The 24,981-nt window shown below is 44.3% G+C and overlaps 1 protein-coding gene across 1 annotated transcript in view; it reads right to left on the bottom strand.

The window, feature by feature from the left end:
* Nucleotides 1-24,981, bottom strand: part of MGAT5 (alpha-1,6-mannosylglycoprotein 6-beta-N-acetylglucosaminyltransferase) — a 221,001-nt gene that overhangs the window by 132,023 nt on the left and 63,997 nt on the right. Inside the window, exon 3 of the mRNA XM_040358088.1 lies at nt 822-989. Coding sequence (XP_040214022.1) covers nt 822-989 — 168 coding nt within the window. The remainder of the gene's footprint in view (nt 1-821; nt 990-24,981) is intronic.

Genomic DNA, 24,981 nt, shown 5'->3' with positions numbered 1-24,981 from the left:
CGATCGTGTGATCCCTTTTATAGGGAGACTCAATCGATGACGTCAGACCTACAGCCACACCCCCCTACAGTTGTAAACACACACTAGGTGAAACATAACTCCTTCAGCGCCCCCTGTGGTTAACTCCCCAAACTGCAACTGTCATTTTCACTATAAACAATGCAATTTAAATGCATTTTTTTGCTGTGAAAATGACAATGGTCCCAAAAATGTGTCAAAATTGTCCGCCATAATGTCGCAGAAAACACGAAAAAAAAAAACGCTGATCGCCGCCATTAGTAGTAAAAAAATAAAAATAAAAATGCAATAAAACTATCCCCTATTTTGTAAACGCTATACATTTTGGGCAAACCAACCGATAAACGCTTATTGCATTTTTTTTTTAACCAAAAATAGGTAGAAGAATACGTATCGGCCTAAACTGAGGAAAAAAAAAAAAAAAGTTTTTTTATATATTTTTGGGGGATATTATAGAAAAAAGTCAATATTGCATTTTCTTTTTTCAAAACTGTCGCTCTATTTTTGTTTATAGCGCAAAAAATAAAAACCGCAGGAGGTGATCAAATACCACCAAAAGAAAGCTCCATTTGTGAAAAGAAAAAAAAAAGTCGTCAATTTTGTTTGGGAGCCACGTCGCACGACCGCGCAATTGTCCGTTAAAGCGACGCAGTGCCGAATCGCAAAACCTGGCCTGGGCATTTAGCTGCATTTTGGTCCGGGGCTTAAGAGGTTAATATCACTTTAAGGTTAGTCAGGAATAGCCTTTACTCTACTTTAATCTAACTGCTAAAAGGTCTGCTTAAAAAGTAAAAAAAACATACCTGCAACGTTTATTTTATCCCCAGTGCCAACACTGGGAATGGCAGTCGTCGTACCATTGGTGGAGTTTAATCCTGTGCCATTTAAAACCAGAGTATCAACCTTTGATTCCAATTTGCCAATCCTTTGCAAAATATTATCCAGAAGAACCGCCAGCGTCTTCTTTAAATCTTAAAAAAAAAAAAAACACAAGAGTTGCATCATTTCTAAAATCATGTATTACATTTTGGATTAAAGTATTACTAAAAGTTATTTTTTTGGAGTGGAGAGGGATTAGAACACCTGTCAATTTTTATTTCTGTCTGTGCCCCTGTTTGGGAGATCCACCCTCTATTTGTCCTGTTTACATCATTGAAAGTAAAAGAAAAACCCCCAAAATGTGGGTTGTCCCCAGAAAAGTAATAGAGGGGAAATCGTCTAATGGGGGGGGGGACACCAGTTCTGGTGAGCTGGGGGGTCGAAAAGAAATTACCTTTATTTGCAGGGGATTTCCTCTCACTTCCTGCTTGACTGTGGGACAGGAAGTGAAATCTCTGCAATGGGACACAGATAAAAAAAAATATATATATATATATATATATATATATATATATATATATATATATATATATATATATATATATATATATATATATATATATATATATATATAAATAATAATCTGACTGGGGTTATACCCATCACTTGTGCTATTCAAAATGAAACAAAAGTTTTGCCTATAGTTTAAGTTCATAAAATGGCAATTATAATTCGGTTTCTCTTGGTACACGGGACATAATTCACAGAGAATGAGTAGAAAAAAAAAAAAGTTACACTCCCACGTGAGAACATGTATTATGACCTCCTTTTTGTGATAAGAAAAACATGTAAAAGTCAAGCCTGTGCACGCCTGCAATTAAATCATTAACAACCCTGTATATTATAGTGCCTTGGATAATACGCCTTCTGCATAGTCCTCGGGGGGGAGGTTTGTTCCTAGCTTAAAAAGGGAAAATCAGTTGATGTTAAAACGGTTTTCAAGATAAAAAAAAGTACAAAGAACAGAGCGAGTCTCACTGAGGCGGTGTGGTGGGTACAGCGCAGTCTACCCGCGGGTTTTGTGCCGTTACCTGCGATTTGTCATAGGCTTCTATTGCATCGGGAGGTGATGGCGAGTTTTCTCAAAGCGCACCAAAAGTCCTGCATGCTCTCAAAGCCTAAAAACTTTGCCTTACCAACTTAAAGGAGTTGTAAAGGAAAAACAAATTTTGCCTAAAATTAATGTCTGCAAGGTAGACAGAATAGTGTAATGATTCTGTTAAAAAAAAAAAAGAAGTGTAAATACCGATTAAATTCCTTCATTCTAGTATCTGTTCTCTCATTCACTTCCTGGTTTGCATAGTTCGTTCATGTAAGAACTACAATTCCCAGTATGCATTGCGGCATGCCCAGTAATTCACACCTCCTTGAAGTCTCTAACACGTAGAGCGCGTCCTGCCGCACAGATGTAGTTCCCAGGAGGAGGTGAGCACGTCACTGACCACCACAGTAAAGCCTCCCTTCACGGTAGTCAGTAAAATCAGACAAGCAGGAAGTGAACAGAACAGAGAACAAATAGAGCAACTTCTGAGCAAAAACGAACAATGAGGAAGTGAAAAGAGGAATGTCTGCAGGTAAAGGATGCTTATTCCGAAAAAAAAATTCCTTTACAACCCCTTTAATCTTTACAGTAAGTCTCAGCATACAGTGCCAGGATCTGATTTGCAGGAGTGCAAAAGCGTACATAATTCCTATGATGGAGTGCCCATACAAGTGAGGTATGGCAACGATACTGTATAAAAAAAAAAATGCAAAAAAACACAATTTATATGCACTCTATAGTCCAGGGCTCAACAAATCCCAGGCACCAGGTCGCCATGGCGACTAGAAATTGGGTCCTGGCACCTGGGCTTTTGTCAGCCCATTCACTATTACTCAGGATTTATATAGCACCAATAGTTTGAGCAGCTCTTTACAACATGAGGGCAGACAGTGCAGTTACAATACAAGAGGAATCCAAGGGCCCTGCTCGTTGGCACTTACAATCTAGAAGGGGGGGTCAAGTGAAAAAGAATAAAAAAGTAATAACTGTGTGGGATGAACCAATGAAGAAAGTTAAAAAAACAGTGAGGGTAGGATAGGCTTCTCTGAAGAGGTTTTCAGGGATTGTATAAAAGCTTAAATTAGGGAGATAAAAAAATAAAAAAAATCGAACAGATTGGGGTAAGGAGTGCCATGGGATTGGAGAGGCTCTCAAAAAGTCCTGGAGGCGAGGGAGCTATAGAGCAGGAGGTCCTGAGGAGGAACGTAGAGAACCAATATTTTGAGACTAGGCAAGTGATGTAGCTGGGGGCCAGGTTGTGAATGGCTTTGTAAGAAGTTGTTAGTATTTAGAATATAATTCATTGGGTGAGCGGGAGTCAGTGGAGGGATTGACAGAAGTAGCAGACACTGAGCTGTTGGTAAGGTGGATGAGTCTGGCAGCAGAATTGATTATGGATTGAAGGGGGGATAGCCTATATCGAGGTAAGCCAATGAGAATGAAGTTACGGTAGTCAAGGCGAGAGATGACCAGGGAGTGAATTAAGAGCCCTGTGTCATTGGTTAGAAGGGGGCGTATTTTGGAGATGTTTTGGAGGTTGAGGCGGCAAGATTTGGATAGTGATTGGACGTGGGGCTTAAAGGAGCGTTCAGATTCCTTGCCATGCAGGGATGAACCGATAGCGGTGCCATCTATTTTGACAAAGATCAGGGAAAGGGGCACTTGGGAGGAAAAATTATAAGTTTGGTTTTTGGATAGATTGAGTGTGAGGAAGTGGTGTGAGGAAGTAGTGTGAGGAAGTGGTGTGACATCCAGACCGATATATCTGTTAGTAAATTAGTGATACGTGAGGAGATTAAGGGAGTGAGCCGAGGGGTAGAGAAATGGATTTGAAGCGATGGGAGGCAATCAGCTGACTCTGGGAGGAGGAGTAGATTGAACATAGGAGAGGCCCAAGAACAGAACCTTGGGGGACCCCAACAGAGAAATGGAGAAGGAGGCAGTAGAGTTGTAAGCAACACTAAAGACCAATACAACCCTCCTAAAAGCCTTTGTACTGCTGTCATCCCCTGTGCACTTATCAGTCTTGCGCAAAATCCGCCGCACAGCCCATGTCGGTCAGTGTGCATCTCCGCACACCTGAAACATCCGTACACAGCCCTAGAAGCTGTGTATAGGGTTGTCCCGATACCACTTTTTTAGGACTGAGTACAAGTACCGATACTTTTTTCAAGTACTCGCCGATACCGAATACCGATACTTTTTTGTAAATGTGTCCCCAAATGCAGCCATGTCCCCCCCATATATGCAGCCACGTCCCCCCCCCATATCCAGCCACGTCCCCCCCCATATCCAGCCACGTCCCCCCCCCCCATATCCAGCCACGTTCCCCCCCCCATATCCAGCCACGTTCCCCCCCCCATATCCAGCCACGTTCCCCCCCATATCCAGCCATGTCCCCCCCCCCCATATCCAGCCATGTCCCCCCCCCATATCCAGCCATGTCCCCCCCCCCATATCCAGCCATGTCCCCCTTAGCGTGCATGCTGCCGCGCCGCCACCTGGTTAATACGGGTGGGGAACATTACAGCTTTCATTTGAATAGCTGTAGTCTTTCGTGCTGCGTATAGACACTCCCCCTTGCTCGTATCGGACAGTTCACCCTAGCAATGGGGAGTGTCTATACGTGGCGGGAAACACTACAGCTATTCAAATGAAAGCTGTAATGTTCCCCGTATTAACCAAGCGTGGATGCGGCGGGATGCGGCGGCAGTGGCCCGGGGGGGGGGGGGGGGGGTATGGGAAGTATTCTATTTCGGTATCAGGGGTATTTGCGGGAGTACGAGTACTCCCGCAAGTACTCGGATTCGGTCCCGATACTAGTATCGGGACAACCCTATGAAGCAGAATCTTTTCAAGGGTTCCTGGCCTTTGGTTATCATGGTCATGTGACAGCACTAATGAAAAAGGGACAAGAGACTCATTGGTCACCACTGTCACATGACCACGCTAAACAATGACCAAGAGTCCGTGCAAAGATTATGCTTCTACACAGCTTCCAGGGCTGTGTACAGAGATGCGTAAGGCGGCAGAGATTACACAAGATAAATAAAGTGCACAGGGGACGGCAGCAGTAAGGAGTGTCCGATTGGCTGACACTACTGTAAGTAAGGGGGCACAAATTACTTGGCTTTCCCCGGGTGCTGGCAACCTACACAGGAAAAAAAAAATGGCTCCTAACTTTTTTTAGCTGGCTTCTAGATTCCAAGCAACATTTTTAAACCCTGCTCTATACCCATCTTGTGGCTGTGTAAGGTGCCAGCGACAGTTTATTAGCAGGCAGAGAATGTAGAAGTCCGATATGGGATGCCAGTTTGTGATTTTGCTACGAACACCCAACTACAGAAATGGACATACGACAGCGCCAGCTCAATGCGTTATGCCCGGAAAGGAGAATTTAGACCCGAGCATTTTCCCACGATTCTTTGGCATATTTGTAGCCAACCTACTGGCTCTGTCCAGACAGGGATAGAAAAATTCCTTTAGATTTTTAATATTTCAGCTTTATAACCTTGATGTCTTTTCAGATTATGAGTCTTTCTGCTCTTGGGAGCGGACAAGAGATTACTCGGATTATTTCCTAAGTGGTCACATGAACAGATGTAGCAGCCAATTTAGGACACCGCCGGGTCCTTTTTTGATCATCTTTACTTCTATAACTCCAACAGATTAGGTGGAGCTGAACAAGGAAACCATAAAAAAAAGCTTAGATGTATTGAAAAGCAGAATATGGTTTAAAGCTGGCTGGAATCCCAACTTGCAATAAAACCCCACATCCATTTTACAATAGGAAGCTTCTCAGACCTTGCACCAGAACTAGAATGAGGTTGATTTAGGCCCTATTCACACGTGCTAATGAGCCTATTATCGATTACATGCTGGAGTAAGAGCCTGAGATGGCTGCTTCCCGCCCCTCCGCCGCTGAAAGTCGGTTTGGAGAAAAGGATCGACCGAGGAGGCACCGTTATCTTATAATACCCCCTTATTAGAGGGACAGCGCATTTGACCTGCTGCTCACCCACAGGTCCATCTGCTAAGGTGAGCGGTTTGTACTTCTATCTAAGGATACTTGACTGTTTTATAAGGAGTCTTCATCCGATCACCTTATTGAGGTTCCAGAAGTCACCCTTATCCTCTCTTCATTTTGATTAATTATTTGTTTTTTGGACTTTCATCATTTTGTTAGTAGCGCTGCACTGCTTTTTTTACATGCCAATTCCCTACCCCAGAAAGGAGACATCTGACCTTTACGGACTGAATTAGCATCTCACAATGGAATGTCTAGGAGCAGCCCCAATTAACATCTCAAAAGCATGTGTCCTTACATTGAATGAAAACACGCCACTGACCTGGTGGGGTCAGAATAACCACTTATAATATCTCAAGATATCCTGCAATATGAATTATCAGTGCTCAGTCACCCTATGCCCAAAAGGGGCACAGGGTGACCCCCTAGATCCAAGATTCATTAGTGACGCTGGCACAGGAGTACCCCCCCATGCTTCAAAAGTCTCTGGGTGTCACGGGTCATTCCGTTACATACTGCTTCCTCCAGACTGAATATAGATATTATAGCCACATAATACAACCAGGAACTAGGCAGGACTCGTCAGGCTGCGGCGCTGGAACTTGAACCATTTGAACACCTGTACTGAGAGATTACACTCAGAGGACCATTCCCCTTTGCATAATGACACAGGGTGGGGTAAACTACATTCAGTAACAAGAGACACAGGTATTCAAACATTTCAACAGTAGACTGTCTTTAGAAGGGGCTGCTGGAGAAACCCCCCCCCCCCCCCCAGCTTATCCACATACACATCTAAAAATGGAACAATGGGATACAGCCACACCTCAAACAATCTAGCAATCTGAAAGGTGAATTTATATTCATATATTTCTGATGGGATATAGTTCAGAAATTTTAATGTCCCAAGTGAAAGAACTCCTTTATTCCTTCAGAACAAACCACACACACAGAATGCAGGATAACAGGGGTAAAAGGAAATGCCGAGTCCGGTATGGTTGTACGGTGAGTGATTGGTGCAGATCAGACTGCAGCGAGCTGGTGACTGTCAGTTCTGCTCTTCTGATGTGCACTAGAGCGTCGGGCTGTGGTGGGGGAAGGAGAAGCTGGCTCAGGCTCTCATTGGCTCTGAGAGGCTGAGCCAGCTGCTGGTCCAGGCATCCTTGCAGTCGGGATCTTTCCCAAACCTGGACTGGCTCTGACGTCAGCAGGCTTCATGGAGGTCCAGTCATTCAGGCAGAGGTCCGAACACATCACAACCCATCACCCTCTCACTGGTACATCAGTGTCTTTAGCCTACCCTTCTATAGGCACCATTTAAACCACAGCTGACTCTACACATCACAACCCCTTACCACCACATTTCTGCCCCCCCCTCCTTTACATCAGTGTCACTAGTCTTCCCCCCCCTTTAAAGCAGTCCCAGTGTGTCCTCAGTTCCCCTTCACCTCACAGCCCCCCCCCTTTACATTGGAGTGCCCTTCACAACAGAGTGCTTTCAATGCAAGCCTCCCCTACACAATCCCACAGTTATCCTCGCAGCAGGGCAGGGGGGGGGGGGTGCAAGTGCTGAGGATCTGGATGGAGGGCGGGGGGCTACTCCAATTTACTATGTTAACAAACTGGTTATTTTATCACGTTGGTGATCCTGTGGAGTGCGATACGGATAAGCAATCACGCGTTCTCCGTCACCTCGTGTTCAGGACACAGTGTTTACGGATTTACATTTTTTTTTTTTTTTTTGCTATAAATTTTCATGTTTGTCAGATCCTCCTCCACTAACAACATCTGCAGCACAGTGTAGCCCTATAATTGTGCCTTTAAAAAAAAAAAAAAATGTTCCTGTCCTTGAGTAAATTGAGGTCGAAGGTGGCAGGTCAGGGTGTTACAAATCGCTCAGCTTGGTTTGACATCTGAAATGGCTTCATCTCCTCTTTCTGTTTAATTTATAGAGACAGAAAATGTGTTTGGTGCAGCGTTCTGACATGGAGTGCACATTATCCAAACAGTTTGTTACAGTCCTTACAATTAAATTACACGAAATCACTGCCCATTCCGCATCTTATATTGATCCAGAGGAAATAAAAGATAGACCAAGGTTAACGTAAACTGAAAACCAAGTCCCTGTTAACAGCACTTCGCTGGCCTGTCCCCTCCGTGCAATGACAACCCCAAGTCATTATGTTTTAACAAGACACCAGAACCCATCATACTGCATTGGAGGCCAGAAGAAAGATCTGGGGTCTAATAGGCCCTAGATATCCCCATAAATGGGGAGCTGGTGGAGGACAGATGCAGCATCCACCTAGGTGAATATTCCCCCAAATTTCCCACAAATAGAGCTTTCTTTTGGTGGTATTTGATCACCTCTGCGTTTATTTTTTGCGCTTTAAACAAAAATAGAGCGACAATTTTGAAAAAAAATGCAATATTTTTTACTTGCTATAATAAATATCCCCCAAAAATATAAAAACTTTTCCTCAGTTTAGGCCGATACGTATTCTACCTATTTTTGTTAAAAAAAAACGCAATAAGAGTTTATCGATTGGTTTGCGCCAAATTTATAGCGTTTACAAAATAGGGGATAGTTTTATTGCATTTTTATTTATTTTATTTATTTTTTTACTACCAATGGCGGCGATCAGCGATTTGTCGTGACTGCGACATTATGGCGGACACATCGGACAGTTTTGACACATTTTTGGGACCATTGTCATTTTCACAGTAAACAATGCATTTTAAATGCATTTTTTGCTGTGAAAATGACAATTGCAGTTTGGGAGTTAACCACAAGGGGGCGCTGATGGGGTTAAGTGTGACCTCATCTGTGTTTCTAACTGTAGGGGGGTGTGGCTGTAGGTCTGAAGTCATTTATTGTGGCTTCCTATATTAGGGAACACACGATCGATGACGGCGCCACAGTTTAGAACAGGGAAGCTGTGTTTACACACACCTCTCCCCGTTCTTCAGCTCCGGGGACCGATCGCGGGACTCCAGCGGCGATCAGGTCCGCGAGTACCTTAAAAAATTTTAACATTAGATTGAGGCTCATTTTGTCTAGGGGAATCGGCTGTTTTTTTTAAAACGAAGCTGTACTTACCGTTTTAGAGAGCGAACTTCTCCGCCGCTTCCAGGTATGGTCTTCGGCACTGGGCGTTCCTTCTTGATTGACAGGCTTCCGACAGTCGCATCCAACGCGTCACGATTTTCCGAAAGAAGCCGAACGTTGGTGCGCAGGCGCCGTATAGAGCCGCACAGACGTTCGGCTTCTTTCAGCTACTCGTGACACGATGGATGCGACCGTCGGAAGACTGTCAATCAAGAAGGAACGCCCAGTCCCGAAGACCATACCCGGAATCGGCGGAGAAGATCTCTCTAAAACGGTAAGTACAGCTTCGTTTTTAAAAAAAAAATAGCCGATTCCCCTAGACAAAATGAGCCTCAATCGAATCTTAACATTTTTTTTTGAGGGGGAACTACCGCTTTAAGTGGTTAATGCATTCTCTGCATTAAGGAAATTTGATTGTATTTATTTTTTTACATGCAACTCCTCCTGCAGCCCATTTTCAATATTCAGCTAAGCCAGATCTTGATCCAGTGCTGTGCACCGTCTGCAGCAGCTCCTCTCCCGGCTCTAAAGCTTGGCTAAGAGCAGCGGGAGCCATTAGCTCCCGCTGCCATCAGTCACAACCCGTAAGCAGAGCGGTTTTCACACTTTGTACAGAGCGCTGAAAAGGTATGATGTCAGGTAGATGACTGCCAACCAAAGCAAGAAAAATTTGGGAGTTAACAAATAGCTTGGGACCCATTAGAGAAAATAGGAGGCAGCTATTGCCGATATGGAGGTGGAGCAGTGATGTCACAATCTCCACCTTGTCCAATCAGAGAACACTTTGCATTCACTGAGAAAATGCAGTGTGTTCGCTGGTAGGGGCCCGTGCCGAGTGAGCAACCTCTTGTGTTCACTAAACAGCAGCTGGGCACTAGACCCGAGAGCTAGCGGTGACCACTGTAGTAGGAGTGCCTACTACAGTGATTTCCAGCTTCAACATGAATTGGCCAGGCGAGAAACATCACACACTTACATTGGACCCATGTAAAGTAAAAATTGACCTAAACTTTAGCTTTAAATGCAAGAACCTGAATATGGCGATATCAGCCCCTTGCATTCCCTGTACAGCAGGGTTCAAGTGTAAGAAAAGGAAACTGAGCAAGAGCCAATCAGAAAAAAACACAAAGGAGGAAAAAAAGCAGAGGGACAGATGAGCTCATCATCACTGTGCTGCTTTCTCCATTCATTGCTCAGTCCCAGGTTGGGTCATTTCCAGTACAACCTGGGCTCAGGTGAACCAGGTTATATTATGCTGTCTGTTAGACTGATATCTAGTGATAGAAAGGCAGTACTGCGGGGACAGGGGAGTGGAGGTGGCTTTTGCAGTAAAGTTTTTTTTTTTTTTTTTTTTAATAATTGGCTATTCATTTTTTACATTAACATTTTTGACTTGTGCGCTCGACTTTAAATATTGTCTAAAGAGTCAGGTGTATTCTTCTTGAATCTTTGTGCGCTTTGTGTATTTCTTCCAGATCTGTGCAGTAACCCAGGGCTCGACAAATCCCGGTCGCCATGGCGACTAGAAATAGCATCCTGGTGACTTGGCGTGGAAGGTGGACAAAAAAAATAAAAAATAAAATTGTTGGTGAATTCCCCAGCTCTTCCTTGTGTGAGCTGGCGCCATCTGGTGGTGAGCCGTTGGTATTACAAGTTAAGCATTACAAGTTAAACAGCAATTCTAATGTAATTTTTCACTATTTTCACTGCCATCTTCTTCCCTATAATTAGAACCCCCAAACATTATATATTTTTTATCCTAAACACCCTAGAGAATAAAATGGCGGTCGTTGCAATACTTTGTCACGCCGTATTTGCGCAGCGGTCTTACAAGCGCACTTTTTGGGGAAAAAAATTACACTTTAATTAAAAAATAAAACAGTAAAATTATCCCCATTTTTTTTTAATATTATGAAAGATAATGTTACGCCGAGTAAATTCATACCCAACATGTCACGCTTCAAAATTGCGTCCGCTCGTGGAATGCCGACAAACTTTTACCCTTTAAAATCTTCATAGGCGACGTTTAAAAAAAAAACTCTACAGGTTGCATGTTTTGAGTTACAGAGGAGGGCTAGAATTATTGCCCTCGCTCTACCAATCGCGGCGATACCTCACGTGTGTGGTTTGAACACATATGCGGGCGCTGCTCACGTATGTGTTTGCTTCTGCGCGCAAGCTCGTTGGGACGGGGTGCGTTTTCTGGCTCCTAACTTTTTTAGCTGGCTCCTAGATTCCAAGCAAATTTGTCAACCCCTGCAGTAACCAGAGATTTTTCCTTCCTGCAATAAAGACCACTCACTGCTGCCCTCTTTCTTGTGCAGGGTGACTGGTCTCGTCTCCGCCCCCTCCTGTAGATTTACAGGAAGCCTGTAGTGGGTGGGGCTTTCTTTGTCCTTCTCACAGCTACTTTTACAAACTCAGTAATGACCTTGTATAAAAAAGGTATTTGGTGCACACAAAGTAAATAAATATCCTTTGTGGCTATAAAGCAGGGTTTGACAAATTTGCTTGGAATCTAGGAGCCAACTAAAAAAGTTAGGAGCCAGAAAACGCACCCCGTCCCGACGAGCTCGACGAGCTCGCACACAGAAGCGAACACATACGTGAGCAGCGCCCGCATATGTAAACGGTGTTCAAACCACACGTGTGAGGTATCACCGCGATTGGTAGAGCGAGAGCAATAATTCTAGCCCTAGACCTCCTCTGTAACTCAAAACATGCAACCTGTAGATTTTTTTAAACGTCGCCTATGAAGATTTTAAAGGGTAAAAGTTTGTTGGCATTCCACGAGCGGACGCAATTTTGAAGTGTGACATGTTGGGTATCAATTTACTCGGCGTAACATTATCTTTCATAATATAAAAAAAAAAAAAAAAAAAAAAAAAAAAAAAAAAAAAAAAAAAAAGGGATAACTTTACTGTTGTCTTATTTTTTAATAAAAAAAAAGTGTAATTTTTTCCCCAAAAAAGTGCGCTTGTAAGACCGCTGCGCAAATACGGCGTGACGGAAAGTATTGCAACAATCGCCATTTTATTCTCTAGGGCAGGGATAGGCAATTAGCGGACCTCCAGCTGTTGCGGAACTACAAGTCCCATGAGGCATAGCAAGACTCAGACAGCCACAAGCATGACACCCAGAGGCAGAGGCATGATGGGACTTGTAGTTTAGCTGGAGGTCCGCTAATTGCATATCCCTGCTCTAGGGTGTTAGGATAAAAGTTTGGGGGTTCCAATTACAGGGAAGAAGAAGGCAGTGAAAATAGTGAAAAATTACATTAGAATTGCTTTTTAACTTGTAATGCCAACGGCCACCACCAGATGGCGCCAGCTCACAAGGAAGAGCTGGGGACTTCACAAAAAAAAAGATTATTATATATATATATATATATATATATATATATATATATATATATATATATATATATATATATATATATATATATATATATATATATATATATATAAATAATCTTTTTTTTTGCCCACCTTCCAAGCCAAGTCGCCAGGAGGCTATTTCTAGTCACCATGGCGGACCTGGCGACCGGTATTTGTCGAGCCCTGCTAAAGGTACATTCACATCAGGGGTTTGGGCCAGCAGGAATCACCCGATTCCCCCTGCAGCTAGGCGCGGCTGCTGGGCCCATTCACGATAGTGACAGTCCCTAGTGGACACAGCTATTTGCAGCTCTCAGGTTTTTGATGTAAAGAAATGAAAGATAAATCATTTCAGAACTTTTTCCACTTTTAATGTGACCTATAAAACAACTGTAAGGCCTGGTTCACACTGGTACGATTTGAGATGCGATTTGAGATGTCAAATCACATCTCAAATGGGTGGCATTTGCCGGCAATGGCACCGTCCTAATCGGTGCGACGCCGCATCTGGAACTCAGTTTTAAACATTTGTTTTCCTTGTATTTATAGTAAATGTAGCCGTGTCCCCTAAATTGCTTTCCTTACAGTTCTGCAATGTCAGATAGCCCTGGACTTCCAGCAGTCCATAATAATCCTCTTCATCCGGTGCGTAATGATTAACAGATCATGTCTCACTGGCAGGGAGAACGGCTGCTGGGGACAGATGGACTCCCATAACTACAAATAACATAGTAACCAAATGGCAGCTGACCAAAGATGCCGGAAGTTTAGGAGCGCCTTCAGATGAGCCATCGCTGGCCGGCGCGATTCATATGAAATGTACACTCGCACATAAGCGCTGGATTTTTAACATTTCAGACTGCCGAGAAGTATTTCCTGTCAAACGCTCAACATAATCTGCACCCCATCTTCCTCTTACACTACCCAATCAGCACCTTGTATTCCGGCCAAGCAATGCCCGCACACAGGTGGCAAACAAAAAAATTGTACTACTCGACAGGGAAGAGGAAAAAAACACAAAAACTACTAAATACACCACATACACATTATGCCGCGTACACACGCGATCATTTTTCGGCATGAAAAAAAAAAAAACGTTTTTCAAAAACGTCATTTAAAATGATCGCGTGTGGGCTACACATTTTTCAGGTTCTGAAAAACGTCAAAAAATTTCGAACATGCTGCATCGGGGGTTGACAAATTTGCTTGGAATCTAGGAGCCAGCTAAAAAAGTTAGGAGCCAGAAAACGCGCCCCGTCCCGACGAGCTCGCGCGCAGAAGCGAACACATACGTGAGCAGCGCCCGCATATGTAAACGGTGTTCAAACCACACATGTGAGGTATCGCCGCGATTGGTAGAGCGAGAGCAATAATTCTAGCCCTAGACCTCCTCTGTAACTCAAAACATGCAACCTGTAGATTTTTTTAAACGTTGCCTATGAAGATTTTAAAGGGTAAAAGTTTGTCGGCATTCCACGATCGGACGCAATTTTGAAGCGTGACATGTTGGGTATGAATTTACTCGGCGTAACATTATCTTTCATAATGTAAAAAAAAAAAAATGGGGATAATTTTACTTTTGTCTTTTTTTAATTCAAAAAAGTAATTTTTTCACAAAAAAAGTGCGCTTGTAAGACCGCTGCGCAAATACGGCGTGACAGAAAGTATTGCAATGATCGCCATTTTATTCTCTAGGGTGTTAATAAAAAATATATATATATATATATATATATAATGTTTGGGGGTTCTAATTAGAGGGAAGAAGATGGCAGTGAAAATGGTGAAAAACAACATCAGAATTGCTGCTTAACTTGTAATACCAACGGCTCACCACCAGATGGCGCCAGCTCACAAAAAAGTCCATAGGACCCTATTTCTAGGCGACCTGGCGACCGGGATTTGTCGAGCCCTGTGCTGCATTTAACGTTGTTTTAAACAATGTCGTTTTTCGGGTTGTACACAATTATCGTGTGTGAGCTAAAACAACGTAAAAAACCCGCGCATGCTCAGAAGCAAGTTATGAGACGGGAGCGCTCCTTCTGGTAAAACTACCGTTCATAATGGAGTAAGCACATTCATCACGCTGTAACAGACAGAAAAGCACGAATCGTCTTTTACTAACAAGGAATCCGCTAAAGCAGCCCAAAGGCGAATGGAACTTCCCCTTTATAGTGCCGTCGTACGTCACCGCGCTTTGCTAGATCATTTTTTAAAAACGATGGTGTGTGGGCAACGTCGTTTTAATGATGAAGTTGGGAGAACGTTTTTTTTCATGCTGAAAAATGATCGTGTGTATGCGGCATTGCAGTTTCAGACATGCATGGCCTGCACTCAGGGATGGTTCACACCAAAGCGAGACGCAGGAAGGGCGCATTCCCCGCACAGGTGGAAGATTGTTCAATAATTACCTCTGTTCCAACACTCCGAGGTCCACCTGCATTTTCTCCCTGGCTTCTTAGGGGTGCCCATCTTCATCTGCCTCGATTGGCAGACACTGGATGACGCCACTCCCGCACGTTTTGGAATCATTCATCCCAGCACACTGGTACTGTGTGCAAAATAAATGGCACTGCGCATCCGTGGCTCGTTTGCAATCCTCCCCAGAATTGAATCAGGCAGGCAAGACCCCTTTCACACCGGAGGCATTTTTCAAACGCTTTAACGCTAAAAATAGCACCTGAAAAATATCTCAGCTGCTTGGGGAGTAGTTACCTGTCAGATCCAGGTATCTGCTCCCATTGTCGAGAATAGATAGCTGCAAACTACGCAAGGTCTGCCCCCCCCCCTTCCCCCGTCTTCTGGCAGACACACAGGTCCCAGAAGACAGCAGGGACCATTCAGATCACGCAAAGCAAGGCTTCACTTCATGTTAGTAAGGATGTCGGCGCCTGCACCTGGAGCCGAGAGATGGATTGGCTTCAGGTGAGGCCATCAGGCTGAGTCACGTTAGTTTTCCCTGTTGTTCCTTGGTAGTTTGCTTTTTTTGTGCTCTCCTTTTTTCTTTTCCTTCTATTTTCTTTCCCTGACTTGATTTATCTATTTACAGGTATGTCTTTCTGCGCTTAGACGCTTCCCTGACGGGTCAGTATTTGGCGCATTACAAATCCAATAAATCAATCAAATCAATCAATCATAGTCTCCCTGGACAGGTAAGTGTCCTTACATTAAAAAAGTCAGCAGCAACATGTGCGTCTATGACAAAGGCCTCATTTTCAACCTGCTCCTCTATGGCCTGGGTTATAGTTTGTCATTCATTACGCGTTTGTAACGAGACCCTTGCTCGCTCGCTTCCGCTCTTCCGACACTCCTCTGCTACTAGGGAGTCAGCTTGCAGATTGCAACGTCTGATGGTTCGGTCATCCAAGGCTCCGGGATCCGAACTACAGCTATGTGCCGTTCAGGATCCATTAGAACAAAACACCAGGCAGGCTGTATGCAAGTTCAAACAGGAAGACCTTTATTGGAAGTACACATCACACTTAAACAGAATTTGGAACATCCTGCCCCCAACAATCGCTTTCCTATTGGTCAATTGTAAAGTACATGTAGTCCTCCTTCAGGTCCTCATAACCATGCAAATGTGGACTTGAACATGAGTCAGCAGGGATTGGTCCGATAGCTTGAATGGAGGGACGGTTATGTGTATTGAGACGGAAGCCCCAGGGGGGCAATCAATGTACACAATAGCCAGACACAGAACAATGGAGCCGTCTGGCCTAAGACAGAGCAGAAGACCCCTCACTGTAACAGATTTCAAAGAGATACCCTTCAGCATTCCAAGGTCCATGACAGCGTTCATGCGCTACTTCCTTATTTATCTGTTCAATGTCGCCCCCCCAGGAGCAATGAGGCCACAATGAGCATATGTTACCAAGGGTACCTTCCTTACTGTGCCTCCCCTCCAAAAAGGGGGGGGGGGATTAGGAGGCAGGCTTTTAAAATCCAACAATCTCTAAATAAACCCTCTTGAAGCTACATGTCAGATTTATAGTAGCTGGCCTAATCTAGTCAGATTACCTGGTGAGCATTGCTGACCAGGCGAAAATCGGGTATTACTCCTGGAATCACCAGCTTCCTGCAGACCACTTCACATCCCTTCCAATTTACCCCTTAGGAATGACTAACTTGCTCAGTGGCAGAAATGGCCTAGAAGACCATTTGTGTCTAACAGGTCTCAACTATGGGCCAGATCCACAGTGAGAGTACGCCGGCGTATCTACTGATACGCCGGCGTACTTTCAAATTTCCCGCGTTGTATCTTTAGTTTGAACCCTTAAACCAAGATACGACGGCATCTGGGTTAGATCCGACAGGCGTACGACTTCAGATCCTAGATGCAATACTTCGGCGTCCGGTGGGTGGAGTTTGCGTCGTTTTCCGCATCGGGTATGCAAATTTGCTATTTCCGTGGCCGTCGCATTCTCTTACGTCATCTCTAGTCAGCTTTCTCCGGCGTATAGTTAAAGCTGGTATTTTGCGGCGTATAGTTAGATTTGCCATGTTAAAGTATGGCCGTCGTTCCCGCGTTGAAATTTTAATTTCTTTTTTTTTTTGCGCAAGTCGTCCGTGAATCGGGATGGACGCAAGTCACGTCCAAATTTAAAAAAAAGACATCGTTGTGACGTCATTTCGCGCAATGCACGGCGGGAAATTTTGAAACGGAGCATGCGCAGTTCATTCGGCGCGGGGGCGCGCTTCATTTAAATGAATCACGCCCCCTAATCGCCAATTTGAATTCCGCCGCCAGAGATACACTACACCGCCGTAACTTACGGCGCAAATTTGTTGTGGATTTGAAACAAAGCCAAGTAAGTCACGGCGGCGTAGCGCATCTTAGATACGCTGCCGATCTATGTGGATCTGGCCCTATATTTTTCCTTATTGATGGGTTTATAGTGAGAGCCTGGCAACTTAATGTTGCAACAACCACATTCTCTTGAGAAAAGAAAGCTTGTGGACATTGGTCTAGCCAAAGCTTCTGGGCTATTTGATCCCAGACCCAAGGGCAAGGATAGTAGCACCCAGTAATGAGGGAGGGAGTCCTATCTCAATGCCAAGAAACCACCTGGCTGCCATTAGAGATTATGCTGCCAATGTCCCAAAGCACACAAGCACTTGCCACTTATCTTTTCCATTTACCACAGGGCTTGCTTTTCTATTCTCAATGTCGCATGAGGAGGAAGCTTTCAGAGCTGCACGATTCTGGCTAAAATGAGAATCGCAATTTTTTTTTTGCTTAGATGCTAGATCGCGATTCTCTCACGATTCTTGCGGCACAACATTTTTCACATTAAAACAAAAAAAAATAAAAAAAATTGGGCTAACTATTGTTTCGTTTTCTTTTTTTATTCATTGAAGTGTATTTCTTCCCAAAAAATTGCATTTGAAAGACCACTGGGTAAATACAGTGTGACATAAAATATTGTAGCAATTGCCATTATTATTAGAGATTATGAATATATATATATATATATATATATATATATATATATATATATATATATATATATATATATATATATATATATATATATATATTTTCAAGTAATTTTCTAGCAAAAAATATTGATTTTAACTTATGTGTCAGAAAAAGATTGAGACGTGTGTGTAAATGCAGGAAGTTTAACCACTTGAAGTTTGATCCAAGAAGGAAGCTTTAGTAACAATGTTTCATGTTAAAAACTTGTCAGACTGCCCAGATTTTTTTCTTTACACACAGAAGTGTATCCCTTTGATCTAAGAAGGAAGCATTAGTTACAATGTTTCCTCTTAAAAACTCGGCAGACTACCCAAATATTTTCTTTTGACACCTGATGTTATATGAAAGAATCGCAAACTCTGCATTGGATATGTCCGGGGGGGGGGGGGGGAATAGAGATCACGATTTTTTAACGATTAATTATGCAGCTCTAGAAGAAAGTGGCCAAACTCACCCCCTTCCAAGTTGCCTTCCTAACTGGGGAGCTGCCAGAGAAATGTATGTATGTATGTATGTATATTTTTTTTTTTCAAAATTGTTGCTGTATTTGCTTATAGTGCAAAAAAGCAAACCCGCAGAGGTGATCAAATACCACCAAAAGAAAGCTCTATTTGTGGGGAAAAATACGTCGCACCAGCGCGCAATTGTCAGTTAAAGCGACCCAGTGCAGAATCACAAAAAGTGGCCGGTCATTTGACAGCCAAATCCTCCAGGGCTGAAGTGGTTAATTAGCACTACTGAAGTAACTGACTTTAGAAAAGTCCTGTACTACTTTAAGGTGACTTCTATGCGACTTGTGCCCATAGACAGTTTATGGCATTGCAAAACAAGCCAACGCAGGACAAATGTCAGTCCGAAGAATGACAAGGCTACCCGTTAAGGAATTATGAACCGATAACAAAAGAAAGTTACATCGGCCCATCTACAAAGGCCCCAGGAGGTTTCCGAGATCATCTTCATTCCATCACATGAGCTTCCGACTTGCATTTGACATCCCAAGCTGCTTTTGTATTCCCATTGACGTCTATTGAGGAAGAAGCAGTTCCGACATAAAAAGCCTGTCGACACGGCTAGAACCATGCATCGTCGGCTCAAACCTTTTCATTGTTTAGGAGGAAAAAAAAATCCATTAGCTTTCACCACTTCCTGGTTTCCCTGTTAGGGGTCACCAAGACAAAGGGAGGGGAAATCTCTTCAGTAGGACTACATGCAGTAATACAACATGAGACGGAATTTTATCAACCTCCATTAAAGCCAAGGTCCGGCGTTAAAAAAATAAAAGTCAGAAGCTACAAACACTGTAGCTGCTGACTTTTACTAAGGACACCTACCTGTCCATGGTGACCACGATGTCGGCAGCCGAAGCCAAGCAAAGGCACCCCCACACGAAAATGCATACACTACACGTGAGATCGCCGCAAATGTCAGAGCACGCAATCATTTTAGCTCCAGACCTTCTGTTTAACTGGTAACCTGCAAAGGCTTTTAAAGCGCCATCTACACAGATTTTTTAGATTCTGTAATATGTTGCGTACACAAATTTTAATAGATGACACGTTCGATATTTACTCAGTCACATTTTTATTATACAAAAAAAGAAAAAAATTGGGAATTTTATTGTGTGCATTTAAAAAAAAAAAAAAAAAAAAAAAAAAAAAGGGTTTTAAAAACTGCTGCACAAATATGTAATTTTCTTTTAAAAAAAACACCCACCATTTTATTCTCTAGGGTCTCTACTTAATATATAATGTTTGGAGGTTGAGTAATTTGAGAGGGGAAAAATAAAAAGTTAGATTTTTTACATGCATGCGAGACATGTCATAATCGGCCTGGAAGTCAAGTGGTTACCGCACATACGAGTCTCTCCGATCTGCATACCTGATCAGCCCGTGTCATGCAGTCAGACGGCAGCCGTCCAGTGTAACAAAGCCCCGCCTCCACCTCACCCGTCATGGGCGGAACACTGACTCACTGCTGGGAAACTGAGTGTTCCGCCTACCAAACAAGGGGGCGCAGCTTTTTTTTTTACACTGAAAAGGTACCTCCCTGTCATGACTGCATGACAGGGAGGCGAGGCATGCAAATGGGAACAGTTGACCCGCTTTTCTACTTACAGTAGCTGCTGCATTTCATACCCTAGGCTTATACTCTTAATAAGTCTTCCCATTTTTTTGTGGTAAAGTTAGGTGCCTTGGCTTATATTCGGGTCGACTTATACTCTAGTACAGGGGTCTCCAAACTGGGGCCCGAGGGCCAGATGTGGCCCTTTGCTAGCCTTTATCCGGCCCTTGGGGCACAATTCCTCCCACTGACATGAGGCACTATTCCTCCCATTGACACCAACAATGGGGCACTATATTATCCACCGATACCAATGATGGCATACTATTCCTCCTACTAATAGGGGGGATGAATGAATGAAAAACTTATATAGCGCGGCACATGCGAACTGAATCGCTTCTGGGCGCTTGATGGTTCCTGTCTCTTGACATCAAAAGAGCAGAGTTTTAATCTGTCTTCTGAAGGCCAGGTGGTTTTCCTCCAACCGAATGCTGGAATACTCCTCTTCCTATTGACAACCAACCCTGAGGCCATATTTGTTCTCACTGATGCCGGGCCCATGACATGTTCTTCCCTTGCTGGCCCCAATCCAGCCCTCCTAAAGTCTGAAGGGCAATAAAGTGGCCCTTTGTTTGAAACGTTTGGAGACCCCTGCTCTAGTATATACGGCAGGGGTGCCCAACGTTTTGAAGGTCGAGGGCCACTTAAGTAGTAACCAGTCGCGGGCCACAATGAGCAAAGTGGGCAGATGACAGATCTGTGTCCAGTCTGCATATGCAAAGCAGACACAGACACAGCCCAATCTACTCTATGGGCCCTCTGATCCAATCAGATGGAAGGAGACAGATCCACTTCTGTTTTTTTTTTAGCAAATCAGATTGGAGGTAGACAGGTGTAAATGGACAAAAGTCTGTTTACATCCAACGCTTCATAGAGGTGAATGGAGGGTCAGATTGGGTTGGACCGTTCGTGTGAAAGGGGCTTAAAGCGGGAGTTCACCCAATTACGTTTTTTTTTTCTCTTTTCCCCTTAGAGTGATGCTCGTTTTGTCTAGGGGAATCGGCTAATTGTTTTAAAATATGAGCCGTACTTACCGTTTGAGATGCATCTTCTCCGTCGCTTCCGGGTATGGGCTGCGGGACTGGGCGTTCCTTCTTGATTGACAGTCTTCCGAGAGGCTTCCGACTTTCGCATCCATCGCGTCACTAGTAGCCAAAAGAAGCCGAACGACGGTGCGGCTCTATACTGCGCACCGACGTTCGGCTTCTTTTGGAAAAACGTGACGCGATGGATGCGACCGTCGGAAGACTGTCAATCAAAATAGGAACGCCCAGTCCCGCAGCCCATACCCGGAAGCGGCGGAGAAGATGCATCTCGTAAACGGTAAGTACGGCTCATATTTTAAAACAACTAGCCGATTCCCCTAGACAAAACGAGCATCCATCTAAGGGGAAAAATAGTTATGTATGGGTGAACCTCCGCTTTAAGGCTGCTTTTAAACTGAATGTCTGCAGTCAGGGTGCACCATGGGTGCGGCGCAGCATACATGTGGTTTTTCCGCCAGGTTAGCTGCACTTTGCCAGCGACGTCTATTATATCCTGCAGGTGTGGCGGACTTTCTGAAAAGCCGCTTGCTTCCTTTTCCCGCTGGCTTCATTTACAACACTGATGCTCTCGAATGGCAGGTCGGCGACCAGCCATCCCAGAGCAGGAGGTCGCGGGCCACATCAGAGGGCTCCACGGGCCACATGTGGCCCCCGGGCGACTGGTTGGGCACCCCTGATATACGGTAATTCTCCATTGGTCATGAACCAAAGATGGGTGAGCAGACATCCCAGCATGCCTTGCCATCTGATGACTGGTAGGTCTTACTAGGACCTGCAATCCCTCCAACAGCCACAGGTTTCTGATTCTACCGTGTTTCCCCGAAAATAAGACACCGTCTTATATTTATTTTTCCTCCAGAAATCACACTATGGCTTATTTTCGGGGGACGTCTTATTTTTTTTACCGGCAAGTATGGTACAACAGTATGGAGCCGACCTTACCGTATTTATGGGGCTGCCGACACCTCTCCGGTCACTTAGAGATACCGTGGAGCAGATAAGAAGGGCTGCATGACTTCTTTACAGCTCCTGAGCTCCGCACCAGTACAGTACGCCTATCACGTCTTGTTTTTCCGCCCGCGCCGCTACGCATACGACACGCCATCGCTACGTCTTATTTTCGGGGATTCGACACGCCATCGCTACGTCTTATTTTCGGGGGGATGTCTTATATTTCGATCTTGCGTCGAAATCGCGCTACGGCTTATTTTCGGAGTACGTCTTATTTTCGGGGAAACATGGTAAACTAAAAATAAAAAGCACACACAATCCAAACACTGTTATAGTAACAGCGCAGAGCTAGAAATATGTTGTGGAAACTGTGTAGATCTTCGGTCCAAAAGTGTTACTCCTAAAACTTTGATTCAAGAACTTCTCCCCTTTTGGCAAAAACACGTGTTATCGATACCAAAGAGCACTACTGGAAAACACTTTGCCGCGAGTCCCTGCCAAGGCCCTGGACTGCTGAAGTGTGTACAGATCTGTGCAGAGTCTGGCAATGCTAAAAGAACTTGGACTCCGCTCTCATTAACAGGCATATGGTTTTAACTTGCAGAGCTGATTAAAATCACAAGATGAATACAAATAACACTTTAACTTCCTTTCCTGGCAATCCTAGCCAAACTCAAAAAAACAGCCATAAAGCAAACTTGTGCTTTTTCCACGCAGGGCAAAGCAACAAGTTTCACCTCAAACCCACCACCCCAATGGCACCGCGCATTACCCATTTCTTAGCTCCCCAACTGCTTGTAATTGGGCAGCATGGGAAAGTGCCTGGACAGTGGACACCCTCCTTTGAAACCTGACAAGTGTCTGCAATCACCAGGGGCATATTTCCTGCTCGCTACTGATTGCTAGATTACATTGATGCCAGAGCAAAGAAGAGCCGCTTGGTGTTAGCTCGCACCTACACAGAGCTGGCAGCAGGCTCACATTGATGCAACACTATGGCATGGATTAGAGTGTGAACATGGGCAAAAGAGCAGCTTCAGAACACCTACTGCAAGTGCTACAATGGGTATAGAAAATAACCACCTCCCTTTAACCACTTAACGACCGCCGCATGTACATATACGTCCACAGAATGGCACGTACAGGCAGATGGGCGTACATGTACGTCCCTGCCTTTCCGCGGGTCGAGGGACCCCCCCCCCCCCCCCCGTACATACGGCGGTCGGAAATTGTCTAGGAGCGATCCGGGATGAGGAGGCGGCTATTCGTTTCTAGCCACCCCCTCGCGATCGCTCCCCGGAGCTGAAGAACGGGGACAGCTGTATGTAAACACAGCTTCCCCGTTCTTCACTGTGGCGGCTGCATCGATCGTGTGTTCCCTTTTATAGGGAGACTCGATCGATGACGTCAGACCTACAGCCACACCCACCTACAGTTGTAAACACACACTAGGTGAACCCTAACTCCTACAGCGCCTCCTGTGGTTAACTCCCAAACTGCAGCTGTCATTTCCACAGTAAACAATGCAATTTAAATGCATTTTTTGCTGTGAAAATGACAATGGTCCCAAAATGTGTCAAAATTGTCTGAAAAATCCGCCATAATGTCGCAGTCACGAAAAAAAACACATTTTTTTTAATATATTTTTTTCAAAACTGTCGCTCTATTTTTGTTTATAGCGCAAAAAATAAAAACCGCAGAGGTGATCAAATACCACCAAAAGAAAGCTCTATTTGTGGGGAAAAAAGGACGCCAATTTTGCTTGGGAGCCACGTCGCACGACCACGCAATTGTCTGTTAAAGCAAAGCAGTGCCGAATCGCAAAACCTGACCTGGGCCTTTAGCTGCATTTTGGTCCGGGGCTTAAGTGGATAAAGATGAAGTAAACTTCCTTCACTGACTTGTATCCATAGGCAAGTCTGTAACAAGGTATTGGTATAAATAGGTAGTGAAAATCGCTCCTAAACTTGCACCGTTTAGGAGATAATTTACATTACATGCAGTCAGTGACTGGCGCATGCGCTCTGAATGGCCACCCGTGCCGTTTCTTCAAAACCCTGTGCCGTGCTCGGAAGTGACGTCATCGTGGCTTTGGCCAGTCACAAAGCCACAAGTCAGGAAAAAAAAAAAAAAAAACACATAATCACTTTGGCATGCCCTACAGGCCCAGGCACAAGTGACACCGCTGTCCATATCGTCTTCCCCCAATGATACAAGACCTCGTCCATATTGTCTTCTCCCAATGATACAAGATCTCGTCCATATTGTCTTCTCCCAATGATACAAGATCTCGTCCATATTGTCTTCTCCCAATGATACAAGATCTCGTCCATAACGTCTCCCCCCCCCCCCCCAATGATACAAGATCTCGTCCAGGCCATTCCCGCAGGGGATTGATCTCTAATATGTATTCTGTACTAATGTCAACCATTTAAGAATGCCTAAGTAGGTCCTCATGGGTTGCAGATATAGGAGAGATGGATGACGACCAATGGGATATGGCATTGGAATCCCTCCGTGATTTCGGTTTCTGCCTCCCAGAAACTCACAGCTCTTTATTCTCCATTGGTCCTACCATACCCCAGCCAAACTGTTCTCCTGGTGCAGACGACAATCCCTCTGTGTCCAAAGTGTAGCACATACAGGCGACTTCATTCATATGACCTGGAAGAATGCCCCAAGCTTAACAAGATACTGAGGTTGTCCGAACCATTTCCGAGGTAGCCCAGCTCCCTATCCCCTTTACCCCGCTGGTATGCCTGTTGGGGGGCAATAGATAAGGAGATATACCCTAGGGGCATTTATCTTATGGTTTCAAGATTGTTGTGTTTAGCCAGGAAGATGGTTGCAAGATTATGGATGTCTCATGCAGTGCCTACCAAAACCCAATTAATACAGAATGTCAACACCATCCTCCGCAGAGAGCAACTAG

Source organism: Rana temporaria, chromosome 6 (genome assembly GCF_905171775.1).
Source record: "Rana temporaria chromosome 6, aRanTem1.1, whole genome shotgun sequence".
Taxonomy (NCBI): Eukaryota; Metazoa; Chordata; class Amphibia; order Anura; family Ranidae; genus Rana; species Rana temporaria.
The sequence above is the reverse complement of the archived record's forward strand: the minus strand, read 5'-3'. Positions and strand labels throughout refer to the sequence as shown.